The following is a 24,649-nucleotide window of genomic DNA, read 5'->3' on the forward strand; positions in this document are numbered from 1 at the left end:
CCCCCCGCCGGCCCGCGCGCCGCCGCCGGTGTCGATGACGATGAGCGCCCCGGGGCCCGCGTGCGCCGTGGAGGCGCCGGCGTCGCGCGCGCGGTCCGTGCTGCGGCACGTGCAGCTGGAGAACCTGGCCGCCGGGCTGAGCGGCGGCGTCGTGTCCACCCTGGTGCTGCACCCGCTCGACCTGGTCAAGATCCGCTTCGCAGGTGAGGCCGGGCCGGGCCGGGCCGCGGGCTCTGCTGGCTCCCGGAGGGCCCCGCGGGGCCGGGGCGGGGTGTGCGCCGCCAGGGGAAGCCCCCGAGCCCGTCCCCCTGCCCCGGCTTGCGGCTGCGCGGACAGCGAGCGTTGTGCTGCCCGGCACGGCCCTGGCGCAGCTCCCCCGTTCCAGCCAGAGCCCCGGCGGCGCTCACCTGAGGAGAGCGCAGCCCGGCGGACCTGCGCGGGTCTGCCCCGGGCCATGTGCCGGGACTCGGCCCCTGGCGCTGCTGGAACGAACGGCCCGAAAGGGACGGCCTCGTGCGCTTTTGCCATCTGTCCCAAAGCATGAGCTCCCTGTCATTTCTAGGGTCTATACAGTGTGCCATGTGCCTCGGGCTGTTCTCAGGTGAAACAGAGAGCCTACCAGGCTTTCCCCTCTATTCCATGACCACCAGTGCCACAGGACACAGCAAGATTGCCTGGTTTTAACAGTCGGATTGCCGCAAGCCAGTGTACAAAGTTCACCTTGGTGCCAAAGATTTTAAGCACTCGAAGCGTAACGAGAGTTTTATGATAAACTTGATTATTAACAGTAGTGGCACTGTTTTGCAGAGAACTCTAACTTTGTTTTTCCAGAGCAGAGCATGTCAGCTTCTCCCTATTGATTTTACTGTTAATATGAGAAAAATGTTGCCTTTTTATCATGTTTTCTTTTATCGAATTTGAAACATTTTGCTGTTATCTTTGGATTGTTATTTTAAATGGATGCATGGGTGTTCAAGGTACCAAAACCAGTGAGCTCTCACAGAGAAGTTTTTTCAAAATTTAAAGCATTTCACTTCCCAGCAGGCTATATGTGAAGTTGGATTTTATTATGTATTCTCACGTGGGCACATCCTAGGCTGTGCTGTGAAGAGCATAGCTGAGAGAAGTGCTCCTTTCTCTCTTTGTGGCGCTTTTAAGACCACATCTGAGGTATTGTATCTAGTTTGGGTCTCCCCAGACCGAGGAAGACATTGACGTACTGGTGTGATTCCAGTGGAGGCCACCAGACTGGTGAAAGAGCTGGAGCATGTGACATGGGAGGACAGGCTGACAGAGCAGGATCGGTTTAGCCTCAGGAACAGAAGGCTGGGGGGATATTATTGCAGTCTGTGACTATGGGACTGGAGAACACAAAGAAGGTGAATAGTTGTAGGGCAAGAGGGAACACACACAAGTTATTTATTAGGAAGAAGAATTTTTACCATGAGAGTGGTCAAATACTGGAAGAGGTTACCCAGAGAGGCTGTAATCTCTTCAGCCTCGGAAATGTTCAGGAACCAAATGAATATGTCCCTGTGTAACCTCATCTAATTAGAGCTTTTGAGCCGGAGATTGGGTTTGATGACTTCTGGAGGCGACTACCAGGCTAAATTACTCTATGATTCTGTATGATGGTTTCAGTTTTCTTCCCAATTTCCATCTGTTAGGTTCTGGTTGGACTCACCAACATTCATGGCTTTTTTTACAAGTTTTTTCTGAGTCATTGTGATCTGATCCCCATCTTTTAACAGAATAGCTCATGTGTTGGTTTTTGATACCTGCAAAATACACCTTTTGCCACAGGAGAAAATAATGTACTGATATGCACTGAGTTTAGATGTCATTTAAGGATGTAGACTCTTCCTCCTTGCTCCATATGAGTGTGGTTAACAGCCCTTTCCATTGTTTGAGGCCACACTAGCATGTTTTTGAACAATACCTAAGTTCTTCGCTAGTACTCCAATGTTAAACTTATTCTGCCTTATCTCCAGGCTGTACAGAGAAAGAAGGATAATTTCACATGCTTGCCTGGATGGAAAAGAATGATTTCTCTTCAACCAGGAAATAAGGGCTGAGATCAGAAATTGATGTTGTGAAGATTCTCAGCAGCATCCTTGGCAGACAGACTTATGTTCATATGTCTTATTTCCCACATTCTTTAATATGTTTTAAAACCTTATTCAATGGCAGCATGGTAGATTCAGAAAGGTCTCACAATGCTCATTCAGTAGGTAGAAGAGAGGCATTTAATTTGTATTCAAGTTTTGAGTGATTGTCAAGGTGTTGAGGCTTTGTGACAATGTGCTCAGAAGAAGCATTTTGTCTTGAGTCCCAAAGTCATGACATGTAGTACTGTACACAAAGGAGAATCAATAATAATTGTGGCACTGAACAGAAAACATCTGAAATTCGTGATTACCAGGGCTAATCTTGGTGGGTACACATAAACTATGCTGACTTTAAAACTTTAAGATTAATTTTCAGTAAAACTGCAATCTAGCTGTGTGTCTACATTAAGAATGAAAGCTGCTGCTATGCTGGCATCTTAGACTAATTTAGTTCAGAAGAGATCTATGGAGTTCACCCTCTGCTTAGATTAGATTGCTCAGGGTCTCATCTGCTGGAGTTCCAAGTAGCTCCAAAGATGCCTTTTCAGGCAACTTTTTCCAGTAATTGACCACTCTGATGGAGAAAAGGCTCTGGTCAGAATTCTCTCTGTGCCAGCTTGTGTCTGTTACGTCTTTTCATCTCACCATGTGCTACGTCATGTGTGTGATCAGTAACCAACTTCCATTCTTGCTGTTACGGTAGGAGCAATAGTAGTTACCACTGTAATCTGCATGAATATCTGTGTTCTGAATGAAATCTTTCAAACAAAAACTTGCATTTTTTAATCTTTTTGACAGTGATCTTTTCTGAATATTTAGAAAATAAGCTGTTTGGTTATTGGGTGGGAAAACATTTGGTGTTTCACTGGAAATCCGTTCAATGAGAATGGAAGGAGAACACAGGAATTTTTGATGGAAATAACTTTGAGTGTTTGCTAAAAACTGACTTTGGAATCAGTAAGACATGACCCATTGAAAATACTCAGATCTTAGAAGAACAGTTTAAAGAGGAAGAGTTGCTACTTGGGGCTTGTCTAAACTCCTTACAGAAATGTGTTGTCAAAGACCCCACATGTCTCAGTTGAAATATGATGCAAAATAGCTGTTGTGCTAAAAAAGAGACAAAATCTTCAATTCAAAGCTGCTACTCACTAAAAATGTGTAGCAGTGAAGTTAGTTAGCCTTGTCAGATTGATGGGAACTTTATTTTTGCAGGACTTAAAAGTTATTTTTCTCTTTTTTTGTTAGTTTTTCCCCCTTTTTTTTTTTTCTTAATGTTCTTTACCTCTATACTTATGAAGCTGTAAACCCCAACTCTTTCATACTTTCAAAACACAGTTGATCAGTTAGGTTTCAGGTTTGTTTGCAGCTTGCTTTGGAGGCTATGTACTTCTGTGGTGGCTTTTACACAGCCAAACTTCATGCTTCCTGAAATGTTTTTCAGTTTAATTTCTTTCTTCCATAGTGAGCGATGGATTGGAACTGCGTCCAAAATATAATGGGATTCTCCACTGTATGACCACTGTCTGGAAGCATGAAGGGCTACGAGGCCTATATCAAGGGGTAACTCCAAACATGTTGGGAGCAGGGGCTTCCTGGGGACTTTACTTTTTCTTGTAAGTAGAAGGTAAAATGTGTCGTATTGTGTGTAATGTGATGTTCAGATATACACTGCATCTTCTTTGGGGGGTATAAAAATGTACGAAGTGGCTAATAAACTTGTGGTTCTTTTAGTAAGTCCAGGTCTGTTACCCTTTATATTGTGGTTTACTGTTTTTGAATTTAAGCAAGTTGAGTCAGAGACCTGTTACTTTGTCAAGTACAGTGCATTCCCTTGATGCTGAAAAATAATAAGAAACTTGAGAGATGGTGACATCATTCATGAAGAATCCTCTGAAAGTGCCAATACTCTGTGCTTAAAACCTCACAAAAAAATAAAAACCTAAACTGATGTGTTAAGAATTAAAGAACACGATAAAGTTTTCTGCTAAAGCTGAATGTTTAACAGCTGGGCAAGGTGCTTGGCCATCTTGTCTAGACTGTGCTTTTGCCAAGAAAGGTTTGACCAGTGGATCCCTCTGGTCCCTTCCAACCTGGTATTCTATGATTCTGATTTTTAATAGTGACAGTCAGTTCTTTAATTGTTTTCACGAGTTGATGGGCTTTGCTAATAAAACCTGGTTTTCAATACTCAATCTTTTCTACTTTATTAGCTGTGTAACTGTGACCTGATTTACTGCTGATCACTATTAATTGAATACGTTAGGGAAGAGTTAGTTGGTATGCATATGCAAACCTCACCTGTCAGTTGTCTAGACTCTGTTATTGTTGGACCTCAGTCCTCAAGCTTTGCTATAGGTTCCTATTGACATTTCAGCTCCTGTTGACAGTTTCTCAATCTGCAAAGACTGGAAACTGGATCAAGAGAAGAAAGTTCAGTATATTTCTGAGCTAGAAGATAGATACTTGTCACTGGTACTCTCAATAAAAAGAAGGCAATCTAATAGTTTTTGTCTTAGAAGTTAATTCTTGAAATCAGATAGCTGCTTCAAGGCGGTAATACTTTTTCAATTCAAATATGTATTGCCATAGTTCACTTTAAAGAGCTACCTGCTCAGAGATCAATAAATCAGCTAAACAAAGATAGTTTGATTAAATATGTTTCAAAAGTTGTGTACTACCTAATGTTTTCTGTAATCTTAAGACTTATTTGGGCCTTTTTTTAGTAATGTATGTTTGTTTTCACCTTTACCAAAATATGTTGTATGTTTTCCAGTTACAATGCCATCAAAGCTTACAAGAAGGAGGGGAAGCTGGAAACCCTCAGTGCAACTGAACACCTAGTGTCAGCTGCAGAGGCTGGTGAGTTTGAATGCAAAGAAAATTGTTTGCCCCTAGCCTTTCCATATGCTGCTCCTGTGTCAGTGCTGCTTTTTCTTACAGGTGGCAAGTGTAAGTGTTCAAGTCCAAATACAATCATTTATTGTCTGTAAATAAATTAATCACGTCTAAGGTGGATAGTTGGGTCACTGTGATCTTTCCAGTTTTGCTTAGAAGTAGCAGTTGTCAAAATACCTTCTGACTTTGTTTTAATAATGTATAAGCATTTTCCTTATTAACTACTATATTGAGTCCCAAAATATAACTATGAATCTGCTGCTATCGGCTTGTTAACTCATAAAATGTTTAACTCATAGACCTGGAAAGGAGAAGGCTTATTGAAGTAAATATAATAAGTGAATTGGTCATTGGTCTTTGAAAATTTTTATCTATGGTCAAAGTTTTCTTGTAAATTAAAGATACAAAATAAAAATACAACTTCTGTCAGTGAGACTTGTAATACCTTGTTTCTAACATATGTTCTTGTACATTCTGCGGTGTTGTATTTAATCTAGGCAATTGAGAAGTCTTTTTATTAGCTGTTGGAACATTCATTTAACGTTGAAATATAAGACATACTCTTTGATGTGAAAAATAATAGTGGGTTATTTTACAGCTGAGTTTTCAATAACCTATAAAGCTACAGCAGGCTGCTTCTATTAACCTGTCAAGATGATTAAGCATATTTCTTATGACTGAGGTGTCCATTAAACAGTTGTGTACCCCAAAAATAACTCAGATAATCAGGAGTATGTTAGGAAATTATATATGTTTCCTATCTACTACAGATTACAGTACTGACTGTGGAAAGGTGAGGCAAAAAAAGTGCATACTAAGAATATGCAAAAAGTCATGTGCTTTATAGAAGTACTCTCAGCGGCAGTGGTTTGGACATGGCTGTGAGCTTTGAAGGCAGAGGGAGAATGATGGGTGGGCATATGCTTCACCTGCTTTAAGTAATATGAGTACTCTTGTAGGATAAGTAGTTTTGTCATTGTAGAAGCCTGTGTTACACTGGACTGAGCAAACTGGGACTAGCTTTGGAGTTGGCATAACAATCAATCTAACTTCCATCTGTTCTCAGGAGCCATGACTCTCTGTATTACGAACCCAATATGGGTAACGAAGACACGACTTGTGCTACAGTATAATGCTGGTGTTGATCCATCAAAGCGCCAATACAGAGGAATGTTTGATGCTCTTAGAAAGATATACAAGACGGAGGGCATACGTGGCTTATATAAGGTAATAAAGTTTAAGAAAAATTCCAGGATGGGCTGGCACCACTTAGTAGCATGGTGGGGCTTGTAAATACTCATCTACAAAAAAAAAAAAGCAAGTCATTTTTTTGTATTAGCTCACTTGCCTTTATTCTGTGAGTCTTCATTCGCACTAAAGAGCTGCAGCAAAAAGAAGAAGAACTATTATACTGCTGAAATGTAGGAAGACACTGAAGGAACAGAGTGTTAAGTTTTGTGACTAGGCCTTCTATTGGGTGACAATGGTGAAATGAAAGTAAACTACAAGCTGCTTTTTTATTCTTTTGGAGTCTTCCTATAATTAGAATTTGGATAAGGAGGGCAGCAATAGTGTAATCTATCTTGCTGCTAGTGCTTTCTTCCATTTCATCCCTTATCTCTGTCTTTTTGACATCTTGTGGAACATAACATATGGCTCAAGTAGTTACTAATTTTTTCTTCCACAATGGACGGTTTCACAACTGCTCATTTGCCCTCTAGTTATTGAGGTCTGTAATCTGTCATCTCTAGATCCATAAAATTTGCAGACTTCTAAATATGGTCTGCATATGTGTGGGGTTTTTATTCCCTTTAATTTAGGGAAACAGATGGCAACTGGATTTGCACTTTTTGCCTCCTCCTTCCTTCAGGCCATGACATCAAGATGTGTTCATCAGTGCCTGGAAGGTGTGAAGAAGCCTATTTTAATTCAGTCTGGCTCTTCTTCTGCAAGTAATGCTTTAGAACAAGAACACTGTCTCTTAGGGATTGACCTGATTACTGGACATTAACTTTTTATTTGCAGTGAAAAGTATAATCCTTCCTATGCCGAAAGACTAGTTTGCCACATACTGGTGAACGCCAAATTGTGACACCAGGGACAAGGCATCTTACTTATTCCTAAATTGGAATTGTCAGGATTTCTGACTTGCCTGCCTGGATATCTGCTCTGTTCCACGTAGATAAGTTCTAATTTCTTGCATCTGTTAGGGTTTAAAATATCCTTCCATTGAGTTACTTTTCAGATTATTAATGTATGTAAGATGTGTTGCCTTTGGCACTAGACACTTCTTTGTAGTGTTAATCTGTAAGTGGGGAACTAAACCAGCTACTTCCTTTCAAAGTGCAAATTACTTGCTTAAGTCTGCAAAGAAGGTGACCTAAATAGGTCCTGAGTGACCTACATAACTATGCACACTGAGCAACTTTCATTTGACGTCAGGATTTTCTCAACCTTCTCTATACTGGGGAAAAAGACACCTCATCAGGTGGCTCTTTGACTTGACCATACTTCATCCTTCCTCCATTTTCTGGTTTTGAGAGAGTTCTCATTTTTTCTTTTTCTTGCTTTATTTGAAATTTGACAGCTAAAGTTTGTTAATTGCCATGGGTTGCAGGAGCTGTAGTGCATATGAATGTCTTATTTTTCCTCACAATCTTAATTTCAGATAGAGTTCCTTATGGCAAATAAGGGCATCTTAGAGAATACCACCACAAGTTGGAAACAAAATCTGGAAGTAGTTTCTTTCTGATTAATTTTGAGATTAATCTTCTAAAGAATGGTATTTCTGTCTAAGCAATTCCATGTCTTTCTCTCTGCTGCACAAGATGCTGTTAGTGGTCCAAGCAATTTCTTCCAGTCCTTTGGGGCACAAGGCTAGTAATGTCAGGATGCATCTGATCTTTCTAGCAGAGATCAAAGCTGTCTTTATTAGCTCTGTTGGGTATCGTTTGTTATGTCTTCGTACTTGTATATAGCAACATCCACTGAGCTTTGCCCATCTTGACTTCAGTTTAGTCCCAGGTTCTACAGAGAGACAGAGGTATAAGTAAATTGCACATAAAAGATGGTGTCATTTTTCATCATGATGGACTGAAGATGCGTAGGGAGACAACAACATACTTCCAGTGTTTTTCTGCACAGGTTGTCAGAGCAGGACGCTGATACTACTAGTCTTTGCACACTGAGAATCCAAATGAAGACAATGCTAAACAGATTACAAGAGGAATCTGCTGCATTGTTTCGAAGTGTAGCAGAGGCTGCTCTGTCATGAGCTTTCAAACACTTCAGGCAGTGACGTGAGTACCACATCACCAAATTAACTGTAATTCCCTTCTTTACTAAGAAGCACAGGCTTTCCATTGTACACATCTGCCTGTCTTCGTTGTGATGGGCAACCTTTGAAACACTAGCCAACAGGTATTTTTCTCTTGTCCTGGATCTTTGGCACTTAACAGCTGTTTAAGCTAACTTTAAAATACAATTTTTTCCCATTGTCTGCTGTTCAGGATTATATGCTTTACCATTTCCATTTCTAATTATATATTTAATTCTGTCTATTATTCTAATCCTTCAAAAATAATTCAAACAAGACATTTTTAAACAACCATTGATCCTGTCAGGCCCTCATGGCAAATATTTTCTAAAGATAGAATTGAATATTAAATTAAAAAAACCCAAACAGTTCATAGAGTGAAATGATTTTAACATTGGTCTTCACAGCCATATTGTAGATAAAAAATAAATATAACATTCTATCAAATCTTGAGCAAGAAAAGATTCTTGTGCAAAGTTGTAAGAATAAGAAAATAGAGTAGGAATATCTTTCAAAAACTTCCTCTGCCAAGTTATTTCATTACTGTGAAGAAATCAGTTTTGCTTTGAAACATTTTTCCATAAGTACATATTGTTTTGTATGATCAGTGGAAGCCTGAGTCAGCTCTTATTTTACTGAGGTGCACTGGCCAACAGTTGCTTCAGTCCCTTTTGCATTTTTTAATATTAGTGCAACATTAGAAGTCCTTCAGTCTTTGGAAGCTTTCTCCATCAGCAGAAGACTTAGAGCATGCTGGTACTCCTTTAGCAAGTATAGTGTCATCCCTAGATGCTATAGGACTCTTGGGTGCAAGTTATCCAAATCTGCTGGCTTAAATTTAAGAGTTCAGCACTCTTAAATGTTGTTTAACATTCTTCTTTTGTTAGTGGGGAAAATATTACTTCATTCTCCTGTGATATGAAAATGTAATTCTAATTCTCTCCAAGCAGAGAGCAGTTATTTCCTCTTTTAACACTCTTACTGTTTAATCATGAGCAAATGTTTGTGAAGATTTTCCCTGCCATCATTATACATAAATTTCATACCATTCCTTGTTCTGCTAACCCAGAACATTTTTTCTTTGATATTTTCAATTTTTTTTTCTTCTATTCCTTCTCTTCAGTTTTTATATTACTGGTTATTTTTCTTTTCTGATCCAGGATTTCTGAGTTGTCCTTTTGCCTGTGTTGTTGCCCTGTGGCTTCAAACTTCACAAAATTCTATGACTCTGTATAGATGTTTGGTTTAATTCTACTTGTTCTCATTTGGGAAAGTGTTTTTTCTGGGACTTTAGCTAGCCCTTAGTGCATTTCATCAGTTCATGGTCACTGATAATTAGTTCATGACCATTCTTTTCTCACAGGAGAAGAAATTCATCCTCATTTATCAAAAAGATCCTAAAAATCACTTGCTCTATTACTGTGCTATCCTAAACTTAAGGAATCTATAGCATCTAGAGAGCTGATTTCTGAGGTGGTAGAAGCTCTGTGCAAATTTTATGCCTGCTGTTTAGTTGTTTCGGTTTTTTTTCTGCAAGTTAGGAGTTCATGAAGTAATTCATTGGGTTTTTTCCTGTTAAAATAGACATTCCAAAGTACTTCTACCAGGGTCCCTTCTCTTTTTCTTCTCCTTCTTCAGGGTCTTAGCAGTATATTGATAGGTCTTTATTCAACATTCTGGGCTTCCGATTTAGTCCAATACAGAGTTTTATGTCTTGACACATCTTTTAATTTCTCTATTTTACCTGAATGGATCATGGGAAATAAGATAAAACTGTTCGAATACTTTTACCCACATTTTGATCACTTGCTCCATAATAATTGTCCCTTTGCAACAGTTTTCAGCAAGCATTCGTCTCCTTTAAGTAATTTCTGGCCAAGATTAATTCTCCATTTATTTGTATTTTTCCAGTGTAAGTGACCAACTCTTCAAAAAGAGAATTAGTGCTTCTCAGAACCCATGCAGCTGTCAGCTCATTTTCAACTGAGCTATTCCTGCTTCTGAAGGAGTTCCTGCCTTCTCTTTCTTGTTGAGACACTTCAGAAAACACCTGTCTTCCCCTTCACTTCAACTTTTTTGAAGGAAAAGGTTTCTATATGTTTTCATATTATACTCTTACTGTCCATTACTGCTTCTTTTATAAATGGGTACCATTTCCCAGTCTGCTTTGTTTCACCTTTGGCCACCTCTGCTGGGCTGCCTTGGGATATGCTCTGAGCAGTGTGAGGAATGCACTCAAACTGATCTGAATCTTAGATTTATTTCATAGAATCATAGGATAATTTTGGTTGGAAGACAACCTCAGGATCATCAAGTCCAACCATAACCTAATACTGCTCCTAAACCTTGCCCCTAAGAACCTCATCTATAAATCTTTTAAACACCTCCAGGGATGGTGACTCAACCGCTTCTTTGGGCAGCCTTTTCCAATGCCTGACAGCCCTTTCAGTGAAGAATTTTTTCCTAATGTCCAATTTGAGCCTCTCCTGGTGCAACTTGAGGCCATTTTTTCTTGTCCTAGCAGTTGCTACCTGGGAGAAGAGACCAACCCTCTCCATGCTACAACCTCCTTTCAGGTAGCTGTAGACAGCGATAAGGTCTCCCCTCAGCCTCCTTTTCTCCAGGCTAAACAGCCCCAGTTCCCTCAGCTGCTCCTCATCAGACTTGTGCTCCAGGCCCCTCACCAGCTTCGTCACCCTCCTCTACACTCTCTCTAGTACTTCAGTGTCTTTCTTGTAGTGAAGGGCCCAAAACTGAACACAGTCTTTAATGTAGATCGTCTCTAAGTCCATATACACACACACACATACATACCTATCTCCAGGACTTTATCACAATCATTTTTTGTACCTCTGCTCTTGATAGCCCTCCTCACTGAAGTGACACCAGCTTCTGTCGTTGCCTTACCAGACTCAGGTAGGGACCAAACAGCATAATGCCAGTCCCTGGAAAGGGGCAGGCACTGAGCAGCACATTTGCAAGACTGTAGTTTGATTTATGTTCTCACGATCTGATCCATGTTACCAGCTTTGCTTGCGCTCTGTGAGGTAGAGGCCCTAGGCCGCTTGTTTTATCTTGCTCGCTCATTAGATGTCTTTACCCTGTAGGTCATTTGGAGAAAAGTAACATTTATTACACTTCTGTGTGATGCCTACTAGTAAGAATAGGAACCCAGAATGGGCTTTGAGTCACACCACCCAGTAAATGTCTGCTGTCACAATTTGTAAAGTAATGGTGAACATATGTGTGTCTCAGCTGAGCTCTTTCAAGTTATGTAGTTCTTGTGGGTTGCTGTTTAACCTTGTTTTATTCCTTTTTTTTAGGGATTTGTGCCTGGTCTGTTTGGTACTTCACATGGAGCACTTCAGTTCATGGCATATGAGGATTTGAAACTGAGATACAACAATTATAGAAACAGAGTATCAGATACAAAACTGGTAAGATCATTGAGGAGAAAAATGCGTTGTGGCATGTGAACAAGTGGAAATTCATTCCATTTGTCTAGGACATAAACCAGCCACATTTACAAAGTATTGATACACTAATTGGAATGTAGAATATACAGAAGGAAATAATGCTTTTTCACTTTTTAGAAACAAACAACTAGTTTGTGCTGTTTTCTTGTAGGGAAACCAACTTCTTGTTTTGGCAAGTGTTTTGAGGATTCTAGAGAGAAGAATGATTTTTTTGTTGTACTTGTAGAATCCGTGGGGATAGTCTTAATCACTTACATGGAAAACTGGTCAGGTGCAAGTTGGGCAAAGCCACTTACTTTTGAAAGTGTTTCACTTGTTAGGAATGAGAGGGCACAACACAATTTACAATTAATTGCCTGTAGCACTGTATAAATGTTGCCATTTTTTAAATGTGTGTGTTACAAAAGGAAAACATCTGGAGTATTTTTTAGTTCAACATTGGAAAATCAAATAAGATTTTAGGAAACTGTCTAATTTAAACTATACTTAAGGCATGCCTGGTAATTTTTGTTGCTTTTAGAACACTGTGGAATACATACTGATGGCAGCTGTATCCAAAATATTTGCTGTGTCAGCAACATACCCCTATCAAGTTGTGCGAGCTCGTCTTCAAGATCAGCATAATACGTATTCTGGTGTGTTTGATGTGATCGGCAGGACATGGAGGTAGGCATGCAAAATTAAAAGCTTACATCTTCGAAAGTGAGTCTTACAGAATCAGAACTCCCATGCTGCTGACTTGCAGAACCAGTGCAGCCTGGAGCAAACAAAATGTTAGCTGAACAAAGTTGTTTTATGCAAGATGCCACTAATAGCAATAATCTAAGGACAAAGGAGGAGATAGGAGAGGGTCAATGCTAGCCTGCGCGCTTCTGTTCTGCTGCCTTCCTCTCTTCCCCAACAAATCTCACAGGTTAAAAAATAACATTGAGTTGGCCGTTTTGAGGCTCTTAAACAGTGAAGTCTCACTTGATCCACTTTAGATCATCACATACACAGGAGAGTTGTGCTGCTGGGGGTTGTGGCTAATCCAGATTCCTGGCAGGAGGAAGAGAGCTAGCCAGAGCTGTTCACACTGATGTCCTGGGTTACTCTGGGGCCTGGCTGCATTTGTAGTTTAGTCCCAGCATCCTGTGGGGCCTTCAGAGAACTGTTACCTCAGACCTGTGCATATCTTCTCACAAACCTCTTCCCTCAGCTCCAGAAAGCACATTAGAGTTTTAACACAGAATTCTGTAGTTGGTAAGCTTGGCCACCTTAGCAGTATGCAACCAATATTAAGCTTCCTTTGGATAATATTTCTGGGTTGCAGCATATTGCTAGAGAGCCATGCCTGGGTCGACTAACTCCTGGGGTATTAAGAGGTGCCACCGGAATGAGGGAAAGGGGCTGTGTTGTTCCAGGACCTCTGGTTCAAGAGACAGTACAACCATCAAAATGAAAATTGCTCTGGTCCCTCAGCGCTGTGCTTTTCAGTGCTGCAGTCTATAGGAAGGCTTATTAGCTCTGATAAAAGTGTGAATGTATACAGCTATTCTGGGGCCACTACTGTGCCCATTAGGAAACAAATGCAACTAGAGCCCTAGGGAGGGTAGTGTAAACCACAGCCAAGCGCACTCCAGGACCTGTGTTAACTGTACTCAGTGCTCCAGGTAGGCCACTGTAGGGCTGGAAAACAGGGAGCTGAGAATAAAAGTCTTGGAAAATTCTAACATGAATACTCCAAGTATGAATATTCCAAGTGGGAGAAGTTAGATTCTCATTTATTGGCCCATAGAATGAAAAGGTGCTTTACTTCTCTGAACATAAATGGTGACTTTCCTTAGGTACGTTGACCCTCAGCTGACTTGCTGTTACATGACCCAAAACCACCAAGTCTTTCAGCCTTGCTGGCTTCAGTGAGATTAAATCTATAAATGCTTTTTGTAACAGGCTACAGAAATTTTAAGTTATTTTAATCTGTTCTTGTTGCATGAAGAAAGATAGTAAATTGCCTCCTACTTAGATGATACAAAACTAAACCAAACAAAAAAACACAAAACAAACAAACAAAAACAAACCACAAAAAAAAAACCAAACCCACCACCCAAGCCCTAGGCTAAATACTGACCCACAGAATACCTTTGTATGTTTACAAGAGAAGAGAAGACTTGATATATTACAGCTCTTTAAACACTCTAGTAAGAAATAATTCTGAAATTGTTATTTCTGACCTGAAGTACTTCTCTTAGTGAGAGCACAAGAAGAAAAATGCCAGGCTTTATGTCTGATTTCTATTGAAAGACAGTAATTAAAACTAAATGTTCTTCTGTGTCTTTAAAGGAAAGAAGGAATTCATGGATTTTACAAAGGAATTATCCCCAATGTGATCAGAGTGACTCCTGCCTGCTGTATTACCTTTGTTGTTTATGAAAACGTGTCTGGTTTTTTACTTGGTTTTAGAAAAGGAAATAATTAAAGGTATGAGCTTGTGTTCATAAGGAATATATCATTTATTTTTTATATTTATGATCTGGGAGAGATTTAGTTCAGCAGTATTTTTTGACACTCTGAATTCATCTAGTATTTTGAGTAAAGAACTTGGAGATAGTTAAACCCTGCCAGCATCTCTTCTGCTGAATGTTCCTGCATTGCTGCCTTCCCTCTGAATCAGCTGTGTCTGCTTGCACCAGATGTCTCCGCAACTGTGAAACAATAGCACTGTGACTGGGTGAAGGCAGCTGTGCAGCAATTCAGCTCATCCTGGCCTGCCTGGAATATCAGACTAATCTGTTTTGACAAGTCTCAAGATAACAATTGGTCAGATTCTACCGTACAGAAGTGGAAAACTTCATGTAAAAGCAACTCTGGGGGCTGTCAAAACTTTTTAAAATCTGAGTCTTATGAAGAAAGTATGTAATTGTTTACAGCAGTGTCTTTGGAATTCACCTCTGTGTTATTTGTCAGATTTTAGGATATGTAATGCTCCAAATTCCATTGCTCATCCAACACAAAAATGCTGCCTCAGTGGGGTGCAGTTTGGAAACTCAAATTGTTTTGTGAAACAGCTGTCGATTCTTGGGTTTGAATAATTGCCAATCTGATGAAACCCTGTTCTTGTCTCATACCAGGAATGACTTGCATTGTGGGTTTTGGTTTGCTTTGAGGACCAGACCAAAGTGTATGTTGTGTGCATTGCTGGCCACTTATTTTCTCCCTCTTCCCTGCGGGCCCTCTCTCAGTCTCTGTCTCTCTCCCTCCCTCTCTCTCTATGAGACTCTATCTCCATTACTGACACATCTGACCAAATACTACTAAGTAAATGCATATTTGCAAGTAGGCTTACATTTTAAAAACATGGGGTTTTTCTAGTAATCCCAGAGAGAAGCAATTTTCAAACCACTGTGATAACAAATAAGAGCATGCTTACTTTCAATAATATTCTCTGGAAAAAAATAAAATCCATAAGCAGTCTAAAAAATATTGTGCACAGGACTTTATTAAAAAAAAATCTATTAATGTAGGAGGAAAGGGCTGTAAGAATATATTGATTGCTAACTTAGCGATAAACTAAATTACAGTACACCTCAGTAAATTTGTTCATTTGCATGCCAATAATCGCAGTCAAGGATATGTACTTTTTGGAGGTCTGGGTTTGTTTAGTTCTTCTTTAAGAAAATACATTACTGGCCATAACATCTGCTTTCTGTTTTTAGTAGGAAAGTATTAAATATCTAGAAAGTATCACGTAACTAAGGAGGACATAAGTTAGCAAGCATTCAACAGCTAGGGGGAAATAATCAGTTTCATAAGGAGCAGAGAATAGTATCCAGCAAAACACCTGAATAATCACTTAGAGAAGTTTCCTGTTTAACAGAAGGCTAACCTAAAGCAGAAATAAGGCTTTTTAAATAAAATGTTAACAGATCAGCAAATTGGTTTCAGTTTTACATTAAAATCTGGAAGACTAAAGAAACTGCTCAATATTTTGAATCTTAATTCAGCAATCCACTTGCTTGTTTCTGTTGATACTGTTGCCACATGCTACATTTTGTATATTCTTTATTAATAATTTACACTTTCTCCTCCACGATCCCATCCCCTATGTGGATAGAGTTGGTAATCTCATCTGAATAGGACATGTGGCTTTGGTTTTTGTTATGGAAGCTTCCATGCGTATTTAGCTGACGATCAAATTTGCTGAAGTTTACTATGCAAATTACTGTACAGGTCCCCAACAGCTACTGACTTCTTCTGCCTTTGGAGGGTGTTTACTTGGTTTTGTGTGTTTTCTAGTACACAAGATGAATGCAATGGAACACTGAGTTAACTCTTGCCACCCACGGTCCAAAAAATATTGTGAAGACATATCAATAAATCATAAGAAAGGAATAAAAGTTGTGCATTTACTACCCTGGATTAGTGTGCTCTAGGCCCAGAACAGTCTACTCGCGCTCCAAGATAGATGGAAAAGAGGCTGCAAGCATGCACGCAGTCACTGTACGTTAACTGACATTCTGTAAAGTCGCACCATAGCTTAGCTCATAGTAACTTGTTTGTGTTCAGATCCCTTAAAACCCATCGTCCAAGCCAGTAAAAACAGTACAGTTCTTCAGAGGCAAAACACCAGCAGTATAACTTGCTGGCTTGCAGCAATATCACACATAAGCTTGCAGCAGGGAAAGCCTGAAATCTTATAACTTGTTCAGAATAAAAGCTGATATTTAATACTAAATGGCTGAAATAAATGTCTTATCTGAGATGTAATTTTTTCCTTTTAATTTATGAGAAGAGTGTAGATTTCTGCATGTTGTACATGCTTTTTCTTGTTGTTTGTTGTTTTTATTTCATTAATGTAAAATTGATTTTGTAATATAAACATGACTATTGTTTCCTTTTAGAATCTGTACAATTTTAAAAAATATTTATAATTTGTTGCATTTGGAAGAAAATACTTACAAGGCTGAAGCTCGTGCTGTGCTGGCACGGCCACTGTTGTCACTTGTCCAGTCTGGAGGCTGCGGTCAAAGAGCTGTAACATCATTCTTTCACTTCACCTGAACACTTTTTGAACACCAAGGCATTTCAACCTGCCTTATTTCTATACCTTCCAAACTATTTAATATAGCTAGCTTTTAATTAACACCAAAGTGATGGTATATATCTGAAAGGCTAAATCCACGACAATCATTTTACTGGAGCAATGAAGTTGTGTAACTGTAAAATTATTTATTTTCTGCGTGCTAATAGTGGAGACCAAATGTTTATACTGACATCCAGTCTGTCAAGGAGCAAAAAGAGGAAGGAGAGCTTAGATAGTCTGTTTTCATGAGGTGTTTAACACTTACACATCATCTAGGTCACAGTTAAGTCACCGGGAGTTTGTTGAGATACTTAAGACTCTAACAGCAGAGCATCCTATTCTGTAGTCAGGTTTACAGGAGTAGCTGTTACATATGTTTTCTAAAGGCAAGACCTGAGTTTACTGTCTTAGAACTTTCTATGAAGTATTTTTAAAAACTCTGTATCGTAACACCATGTAAAATACCTTAAACAATTTGATGATCAATAAAATAGCCTGGAATTTTTTTTGTAAAAGGTCTTATTTATTTGATACAAAAAGTTAACAGTTAAGTCTTAAAATGGTGGTGGTATATTTTCATACATCAAACAAGGAATTAAAAAAGTTAATGAACTTGTGTTTCGTATTCTAAAATGATCATTATAAAAAGCCTCTGCAATGTACAAAAAAAGGCTAGACAAAGACTACAGATGCAAGAGTTTGGTGCCTTTCAGTCAAATACTTGCATCCAGCTCTATAGAAATAACTTCTGAAGAAAATTGTACAATTTTTTTTTAAAAGGGAGTGATTATAGAAAGGGAGATGAAGTTATTTTGGCAGTTCTTCAATGATGATTCGGGAGACTGAATTCCATCCAGTAGAAGCATCTCCCCGTGGATAATCTGAGCAAGTCCCAACCCAGATGGCAATATCCACCAAGCCGGCATTGATCCCTTCACACAGACCTTCCACTGGTTAAAGAGAAAAATCGAGTTACCTCGGCAGCCACAGCCACTTCGTATTTCACAACTGAAGGTGGACACAAGCTCATGCTGTGCAGTTAGACCTGAACAGCATTTTTAGAAATAAAAACTCTTACTTAGAGATATGGCAGCACAGGTTATCCATGCTACTGCTGACATCTGTGGCTGAACCTGAAGCACATCACAGCCCACAGGATGGCCAAATGGGAGGTGTCTCTGCTTCTCTAAATGTCCACATTTACAAACTGGTAGGTGGGATACGGCTCCAATCCCACCCAGCTACCCTTTTAGCAGCGGTGGGGAGGGGGCTGGGATACAGCCGTAACTCCCACAGCTCAGCTCTGAAAAGCTGGTTGCCACCCTGTAATCTTTTGCACTCCTAATTCGCTGCTTCTGTACAAAGTTCCCACGTCTCTTGCCTACTTTTTTCCCCACTGGCACCACCAGTTGGAGGTGGGTTAATGAAGACAGATGGATCCTACCCTTGATGAAAAAAACCCTATCATCCTATCTCTAGATGTTAGTTTTCATGCAGTCATGAAATAGTACAGGGAAGAAAATGGAGGAAGAGTAGAGACTTGATATTAGCCGCCTTTTCCTAGTGTCACCTCCTTTTATGTTCAATTACTTCACTAATTTGCCTTTTGCTTAGCAGTTGAATAATTGTTCCTAGATATTTCACTTCAGAGGTACTTCTGTGCCGCACCTGAAATTATAGTATAAATTCCAGGAGGAATAAGCCTCATTTTATGCACAGATAATGCACAAATATCAGTATTCTAAGCCAGGATGATACTGTCTACTTGGCAGTAAGGCGTTTTCTCCATGTGCTAATGCAGCACAGAATGTCCCTGTATTCATGTTGTAGCAGAGATCAGTAGAACTTTCTGGAGAGAAATCTCTACCATTTCAAAATTGCAGAATGTAAGTACCATGAAAAATACCACGGTAATAAAGTACCACCTAATAAATAATTCCAATACTGTTACTATTGGTAGTTAACTGTGAGAAAGCAGAGTAAGAGCACCAAGTGTTGGCTGGACACTCGTCTGCCACTTCTTTCAGCCTTTGACTTTCTATGGCAGACTCTACGCTGCATTTTGTAACAAGATTTGCTACTGGGTTCTACTCCATCTCTGTTCCTGTGGGCTTGGCATACATACCTGAAGACGTTCGGTGTATATTAATAGTAGAATTCAGCTCTGGGCTTCCTTGATCTAAATATATTATGGCTTCAATAGGAAGTGGCCCAGCACATTCTGCTCCATTAAAAGTGAAGTACCAGCGCTGACAACAGGCAGTTTTGCATTTCAGCCGAAGCGATCCGCTGAAGAGGACACGGAGAGCACTGTTCGAGCGCATCTTTGTAAATGTACATTCCTAAGAGGAGACAAAAATGCTTTGGTAGCAACCTCTGGTTTTGAACCTATTTCCTATAACTGTTTTCAGAATGTTTTTTAGTCACTTCCCTCTGAAAGAAAAAGACAAAAACAGAGAAGAAGGAAAAAACAAAGAACAAAGTAGAGCGTGGCAAATACAACCTGGATTTAACAATTATCACAAGATTTGTGAGAGGCTTAAACCCTGATAAAAGCTCCACAACTGAAAAACGCTTTCGGGTTTTTAAGAAGTTGTTATTCTGTCTTCAAAATGCTGATAGATAGAAAGCTAGGGACAGTTCTGGAAGTACAAGGCGGTGAGAAATGTCTACTCAAAAAAGTTGATTTTCACTCTATCCACAGCAATAGCAGTTACACTTCTCTAGCCAGTCTGGGCATTGCTTCATAGCTGGAATTTCTTCCCCTCTTCTAGGCTTGCAGCATTGTGTTTGTTTTACTCAGGGCTGCAGTGAGGACAGATTGTTTGGGTCAATCAGGGAAACACTTGGTAATTCTGCTCCTGAACAACGTTGATCCTTTTTGCAGCAGCACCCTGCAACTGAGTTTCAGTGAACGACCACTTTGAAGCAGGAGTTACAAAGACGGGTACAGTTAACAGATTAAAGCAGTACATCTCTACTGCTCCTTATGACTGAAATGGCAAAAGCCTTGCCCTGTTTTGGGCAAGCCTGAGGTACTTTTTTGGTAGTGTGACTTTCAACCTTACAGTCACAGATCTAGTCTTCTAAAAGTACTCTTACACCAGCCACATCATTCTTTTGAAACACTATTACAGAAATGAAATGGGCACATAGCTGTGGAACACAGCCGACATGAATTCAAAGTAGCTAAACCTTTGAGAAGTTCACCCTTATACGCAGAAAAAGGCTCCAATACAACATCTGTGCAATTGGTGCTCCCCAGCCGAGAGAGGCAGATGTGGAGCCTGCCGTGCTGGTGGAGCACAGCACCCAGGCAGAGCTCACTTACCGCTATCTTCCCAAGATCGATGCCGTAATTAAGCGCACTCCACGAACACTGCTTGAAGTTGGGCGTCCAGGACTCCTCGATGCTCTCGCGCATGCACTCGCCCTTCTCCCCCTTCAGCCCGTCGCGTCCCGGGATCCCAGGCGTCCCGGGGATCCCGTTGGCTCCCGGGTTCCCATCCCGACCAGGAACGCCACTGGGGCCTTGCAAGCACATGCCGTTGTACTGAAACACAGAACAGATCTTGCTGCTTCCGTCCATTAGCTCCAAGGCTGACCAAGTTAAGCACAACAACAACGAAACACAAAAACCCCCTGCTGTGACAGAAACTAATGGGCTGTTTCTGGAGCACCAAGAAAGTGGTGAAAAAGGAAAAATACAAATTCAAAGATAAGCAGTTGCAGCATAATTTGCTGTAAATTAAGATGCCAATTATTTTATGAAAAGGTGCATAAATCATAGAATTAAAAATTTTTCTAGTCTAAGGATTAAAACCTGTTGGAAAACCTAAGAAGACTCAAAACATTCCAATTCAAGAAAAAAAAAAAGTAGTATATTAATAGTTACTTTCTCCTAACACACCATTGCTTCTGTAACTGTCACAGCTAATAAGCTTGCTTTTTTTTTTCCCCCCTTCTTTTTTAAAGGAGAGAAACTTTCGGTTTTCACAGAGAGTGGAGGTTAGCTCCGTTTTTCTTCTGTCACCACTCCTCTGGGACAGCACCACATCACGATAGTCAAGCCACACAAGTCGGACTCCAGGACACACGCAGTGTGTCAGCGTTGATGTAGATGTGGGAAGCTGCACCCTGGAATAACCCTGAGCTCGGGATCCCCGTTCACAGCGGTGGGAAGGCGCACAGGGGAGGACAGCACACCAACGTTTTCCCTAGCACCACACTCTTAGGAATGGTCAAATGCTGCTCTCCCCAACCACACGTAAACGCATGTTGCCTTCATACCTTATGAGACCTGGGCTTCTCCTCCTTGGAGAGCAGGTTTGTGCAGCCCAGAGCTCCTTCCCCAGCAGCTCGAGCGCTGGATGCCGGGGGAGCACCCATGTGTGGAGCTGGCAGAGCAGGAACAGAAACCTGGAGCAGAAGCCCACAGGGGCTGGTGGTGGCCAGGCTTTGACTCCAAATGCTCTTTCCCATCTAATGATGGACTGCTTCCTCCGGTCTTCATCCCAAATCCTCACCAATAGCTATCCTCCCTTCTTCCTCTTTTCTCACATCTATTTCTCTTCATCCCTGTTAAACCACCTAATCGCCATGTTTCAAAAGGAAACCATCATGCAGCTCTTGCCCCTCCTGCAAGCCATGCCACTATCTGCACCACAGGAGCTGTAAGCTACAGCCCCTGCCCCCTCTCCTCTATCAGACTCATGAACTTTCTTCATCTGGGGTTGTTCCTTCTCCTGTGCTTCGATGCAATAAAACAGAATAGGCATCAGAGGCTCAGCTGGAGCCACTCTATAAATAAAATCAGTAACTATATAAGAAGTAAGACGAACTAAAGAATGCTGCCATTCCTTTACTATTTTCACCAAAGAAAACACTGTTGGCAAGTGGCAGTGGAACTAGTGGGATATCACAATCAAGAAGGCCATGTTTAAAAAGAGTTAGCTGGAGAGAAGACTGCTTGGCAAAACACACACCGAGCGAGGGACCCTGAGAATGATGCAAAGACATTTCTGTTTCACACAGCCCTGGTTATCTGCTTTTGCTGCTATTTTCCCATTGGACTCCATCTGTAAGGGTGACTGGTCTGGTTTTTGCACATAGTTACTCACCACAGAAATCACAGAAATCACGGAAATGGGCAAGAGCTGGGGGTGGACAAACCTCAGATGTGCTGTCTCACTGTCCCCCCCAGTCTCAAGGTGCATCACAAGAGGCCACCCAGAGCTGCATTGCCTCCTTCCAGAGAGAGCAGCTGAGCCATTGCACACCAAAAAAAATGATGTGAGTGGAAGAATTACCTGGGCTCCAGGCTTCACTCCAACTAAGTTCATCTACGCCTGCCAAATCAAATCTTTTTCATGCTTTCTTGAGCTGGAAATGCATAAAACATCTTTCAATATGAAAACATCTGCTGAAGGCAGGATCCCCTCTCGGGCAAGCCCTCAGTCTGCCCTGGAAGGGCTTTAGCTGAAGCCGTCTGTACAACCAGGCTGTGCCCAACTCGACTGCCGTCTATTTACCTGCACTTTGCTGCCCACTCTGCCACACCTGAAAGCACAAAGCAATGCCAGCGGAATGCCCTGTACAAAGGACCCTAAAACACCACTCCAACAGAAAAGAGAAGCTCCTCCATGTGTGCAGACTCTTTATTCTCAATGCAATTAAATTTCCTCAGCAAAAGTAGAAGGGTAATCAGTGGTGAGAAAGGGAAGGAGCTTTGCCACCCGTGGTGCTTCCAGCACATCACTTGGGGGATCTCTCTGGAGATCATGGAAGAAATGGCCATGCCACTGATTTTCTATAGGAGGTGAATGGCAGTCCAGCAACTCACAGAAATAGCTTCACATCTGCTTTCTGCATTCCAAGGACTGGAAAATCTCCCTCCTTTCTTCTGTCCCTGAGATGGGATAGTCCCAACGCATTCAGGTTTCTAGTTGCAATGGAATTGCAAACAGCGGTATGCAGTCCGTGTGCCAAAGGGAATAATAAATTAATGCAGCTCCAAAGAAAAGCTGGTTCAGTAACGGTGCAGATAACAGTTTTCCCAGTATCTAATGGCTGCTAAAGGGCAGTCCTTTTATTTCTCTTTTTATAGTCCATCATATATTGGTTAGCCTTTTAGGAACTAAACTGCATTCACTACTTCTGTTGCAGGCGCTGTGAGACTCCCGCGTTGCCCCGGCGCTCTGCAGAGGGCAGGAACCAGCTCACAGTGCAGCCTTTATCCCCCGGCCCGGCCTCGCTCCGCCGGGCGGACACGACGGGGCGCGGAGCCCGCGGCGGCTCGACCGCAAACCCCACAGACTCTGACTCGAGCAAGAAAACACGAAGACACCCACCCAGCCGCCGAAAACCAGCGGTTTCTGCCAAAGCCCGTCCAACCCCTTCTCAGCATTTTCCTGATTCAGCATAACCAGGGCGTAATTTAAAAAAAAAAATAAAAATCAAGAGAGAACTCAAACGGGCAGGGCGAGCTCGGTGGTGCCCGGTCCGGAGCGGCCCGGCGCGGCAGCGAGGTGTTCCGAAAACCGGCCTTTTTTTCGTAGTTTTGGTTTGGTTAGGTTTTTTCCCCCGATCTTTGCAATAAAAGAGCCGCTCCTCCGGCCGCCCCCCCGCCCCGCACGGCGCCCCCGGCCGCCCCAGCCCCGCGCCCCGGCCCCCGCCGCTCTCACCACGTCCAGCACCTCCCGCTGCCGGAGCGCCTTCTGCTTCCCCTTGGGGCTCTCGGAGCCGCCGGCCGGCGGGGCCGCCGGCAGCAGCAGCGCCAGCGCCAGCGGCAGCAGCAGCAGCGGCGGCGGGGCGCGGCGCATGGTGCGGGCGGGGGGCGCGGGATGCGCCGGGCAGGGGGAGGCGGCGGCGCAGGGGCCCGTGTGCGCCGCTCTGCGCGGCAGCGCGGGGATAAATGAGCCTTTCAGAGCGCGGAGCCCGAGCTCCCTCCCCGGGGAGGCCCGGAATTTCCATCCTGTAAGGGAGCGGGAACGTCCAGGCAGAGCCATCCCCCCGCAGCCATTGGCACGGGGGCCGGGGGGCTCCCGCCCCCTCGGGCCGGGCCCCGCGGAGCTGCCGCCGGGCGATGCCGGCAGCCCCGGGCCCCCGAGCGGCGGCAGGGCCGGGGAGGGCACTGCAGGGCCGCCCCCTCGGAGCGCCGAAGAGCGCTCTTCCAAGTCTGCAAGAATTTGCTCTGCAGATTATCACACCTTTCCGATGGAAGAGCTGTTTTGCCAAGAAAGCAAGCACACAACGCCCAGCAGAAGCCTGATGCACCGCGAGGGGAAACGGTAATACAGTAGCAGCTGGGTGTAAATCACTGATTTCATTTTAACAGAAGTACGAGGTAAGGGCACAAAATCCCTCTGAGCAGCAGACTTCTATTGAGCAACTTGGGTGTTGCTGGATCGAACGTGGTCTATTTAATAACACAAGAAGAGCCCTCAGCAACCCAGCATAAACAACTTCATTTTACTTTAATTTAAAATGAAATTTTATTTTTCATCATATTGGAAATGGAAACACCATAAAATAAAGAATACTGTATGTCCTTAAGCATTAAAAATAAAAGTAGCAAATACTTGAAAGGCAACTTTTGTATATTGCAATTGCTGTGGCATTTGTAGAGGTGAAGTTTCCAGAAGGGGGAGATAAGCTTCAATACATTTTTTTTTTCTGAAGTATTTAACAAAACCACACATTTCTGCTGTAGGAATGCATGTTACAAGATGTTGAGCTGTTCACACTAGACCGCACAGAACCAGATTTTTGTTTACACTAAACGTCTTCA

The 24,649-nt window shown here is 42.0% G+C and overlaps 2 protein-coding genes across 2 annotated transcripts; one reads left to right on the forward strand and one right to left on the reverse strand.

Annotated features, from left to right (window-relative positions):
• Positions 1 to 14: 14 nt before the first annotated feature.
• SLC25A32 (solute carrier family 25 member 32) lies at positions 15 to 16,926 on the forward strand. Its single transcript, XM_080340384.1, has 7 exons — positions 15 to 203; positions 3,574 to 3,724; positions 4,885 to 4,970; positions 6,073 to 6,233; positions 11,646 to 11,759; positions 12,319 to 12,464; positions 14,121 to 16,926. The coding sequence occupies exons 1-7, from the start codon at positions 35 to 37 to the stop codon at positions 14,254 to 14,256; spliced, it is 963 nt and encodes a 320-aa protein (XP_080196510.1). The 5' UTR covers positions 15 to 34; the 3' UTR covers positions 14,257 to 16,926.
• Positions 16,927 to 17,667: 741 nt separating this feature from the next.
• Positions 17,668 to 23,810, reverse strand: CTHRC1 (collagen triple helix repeat containing 1; the record flags this gene model as incomplete). Its single annotated transcript, XM_080339311.1, has 4 exons — positions 23,544 to 23,810; positions 20,192 to 20,413; positions 18,986 to 19,202; positions 17,668 to 17,810 (listed from the first exon to the last, which is right to left on the reverse strand). The coding sequence occupies exons 1-4, from the start codon at positions 23,679 to 23,681 to the stop codon at positions 17,668 to 17,670; spliced, it is 720 nt and encodes a 239-aa protein (XP_080195437.1). The 5' UTR covers positions 23,682 to 23,810.
• Positions 23,811 to 24,649: the final 839 nt, after the last annotated feature.

The sequence above is a fragment of the Nesoenas mayeri genome (assembly GCF_963082525.1).
Source record: "Nesoenas mayeri genome assembly, chromosome: 2".
NCBI lineage: Eukaryota > Metazoa > Chordata > Aves > Columbiformes > Columbidae > Nesoenas > Nesoenas mayeri.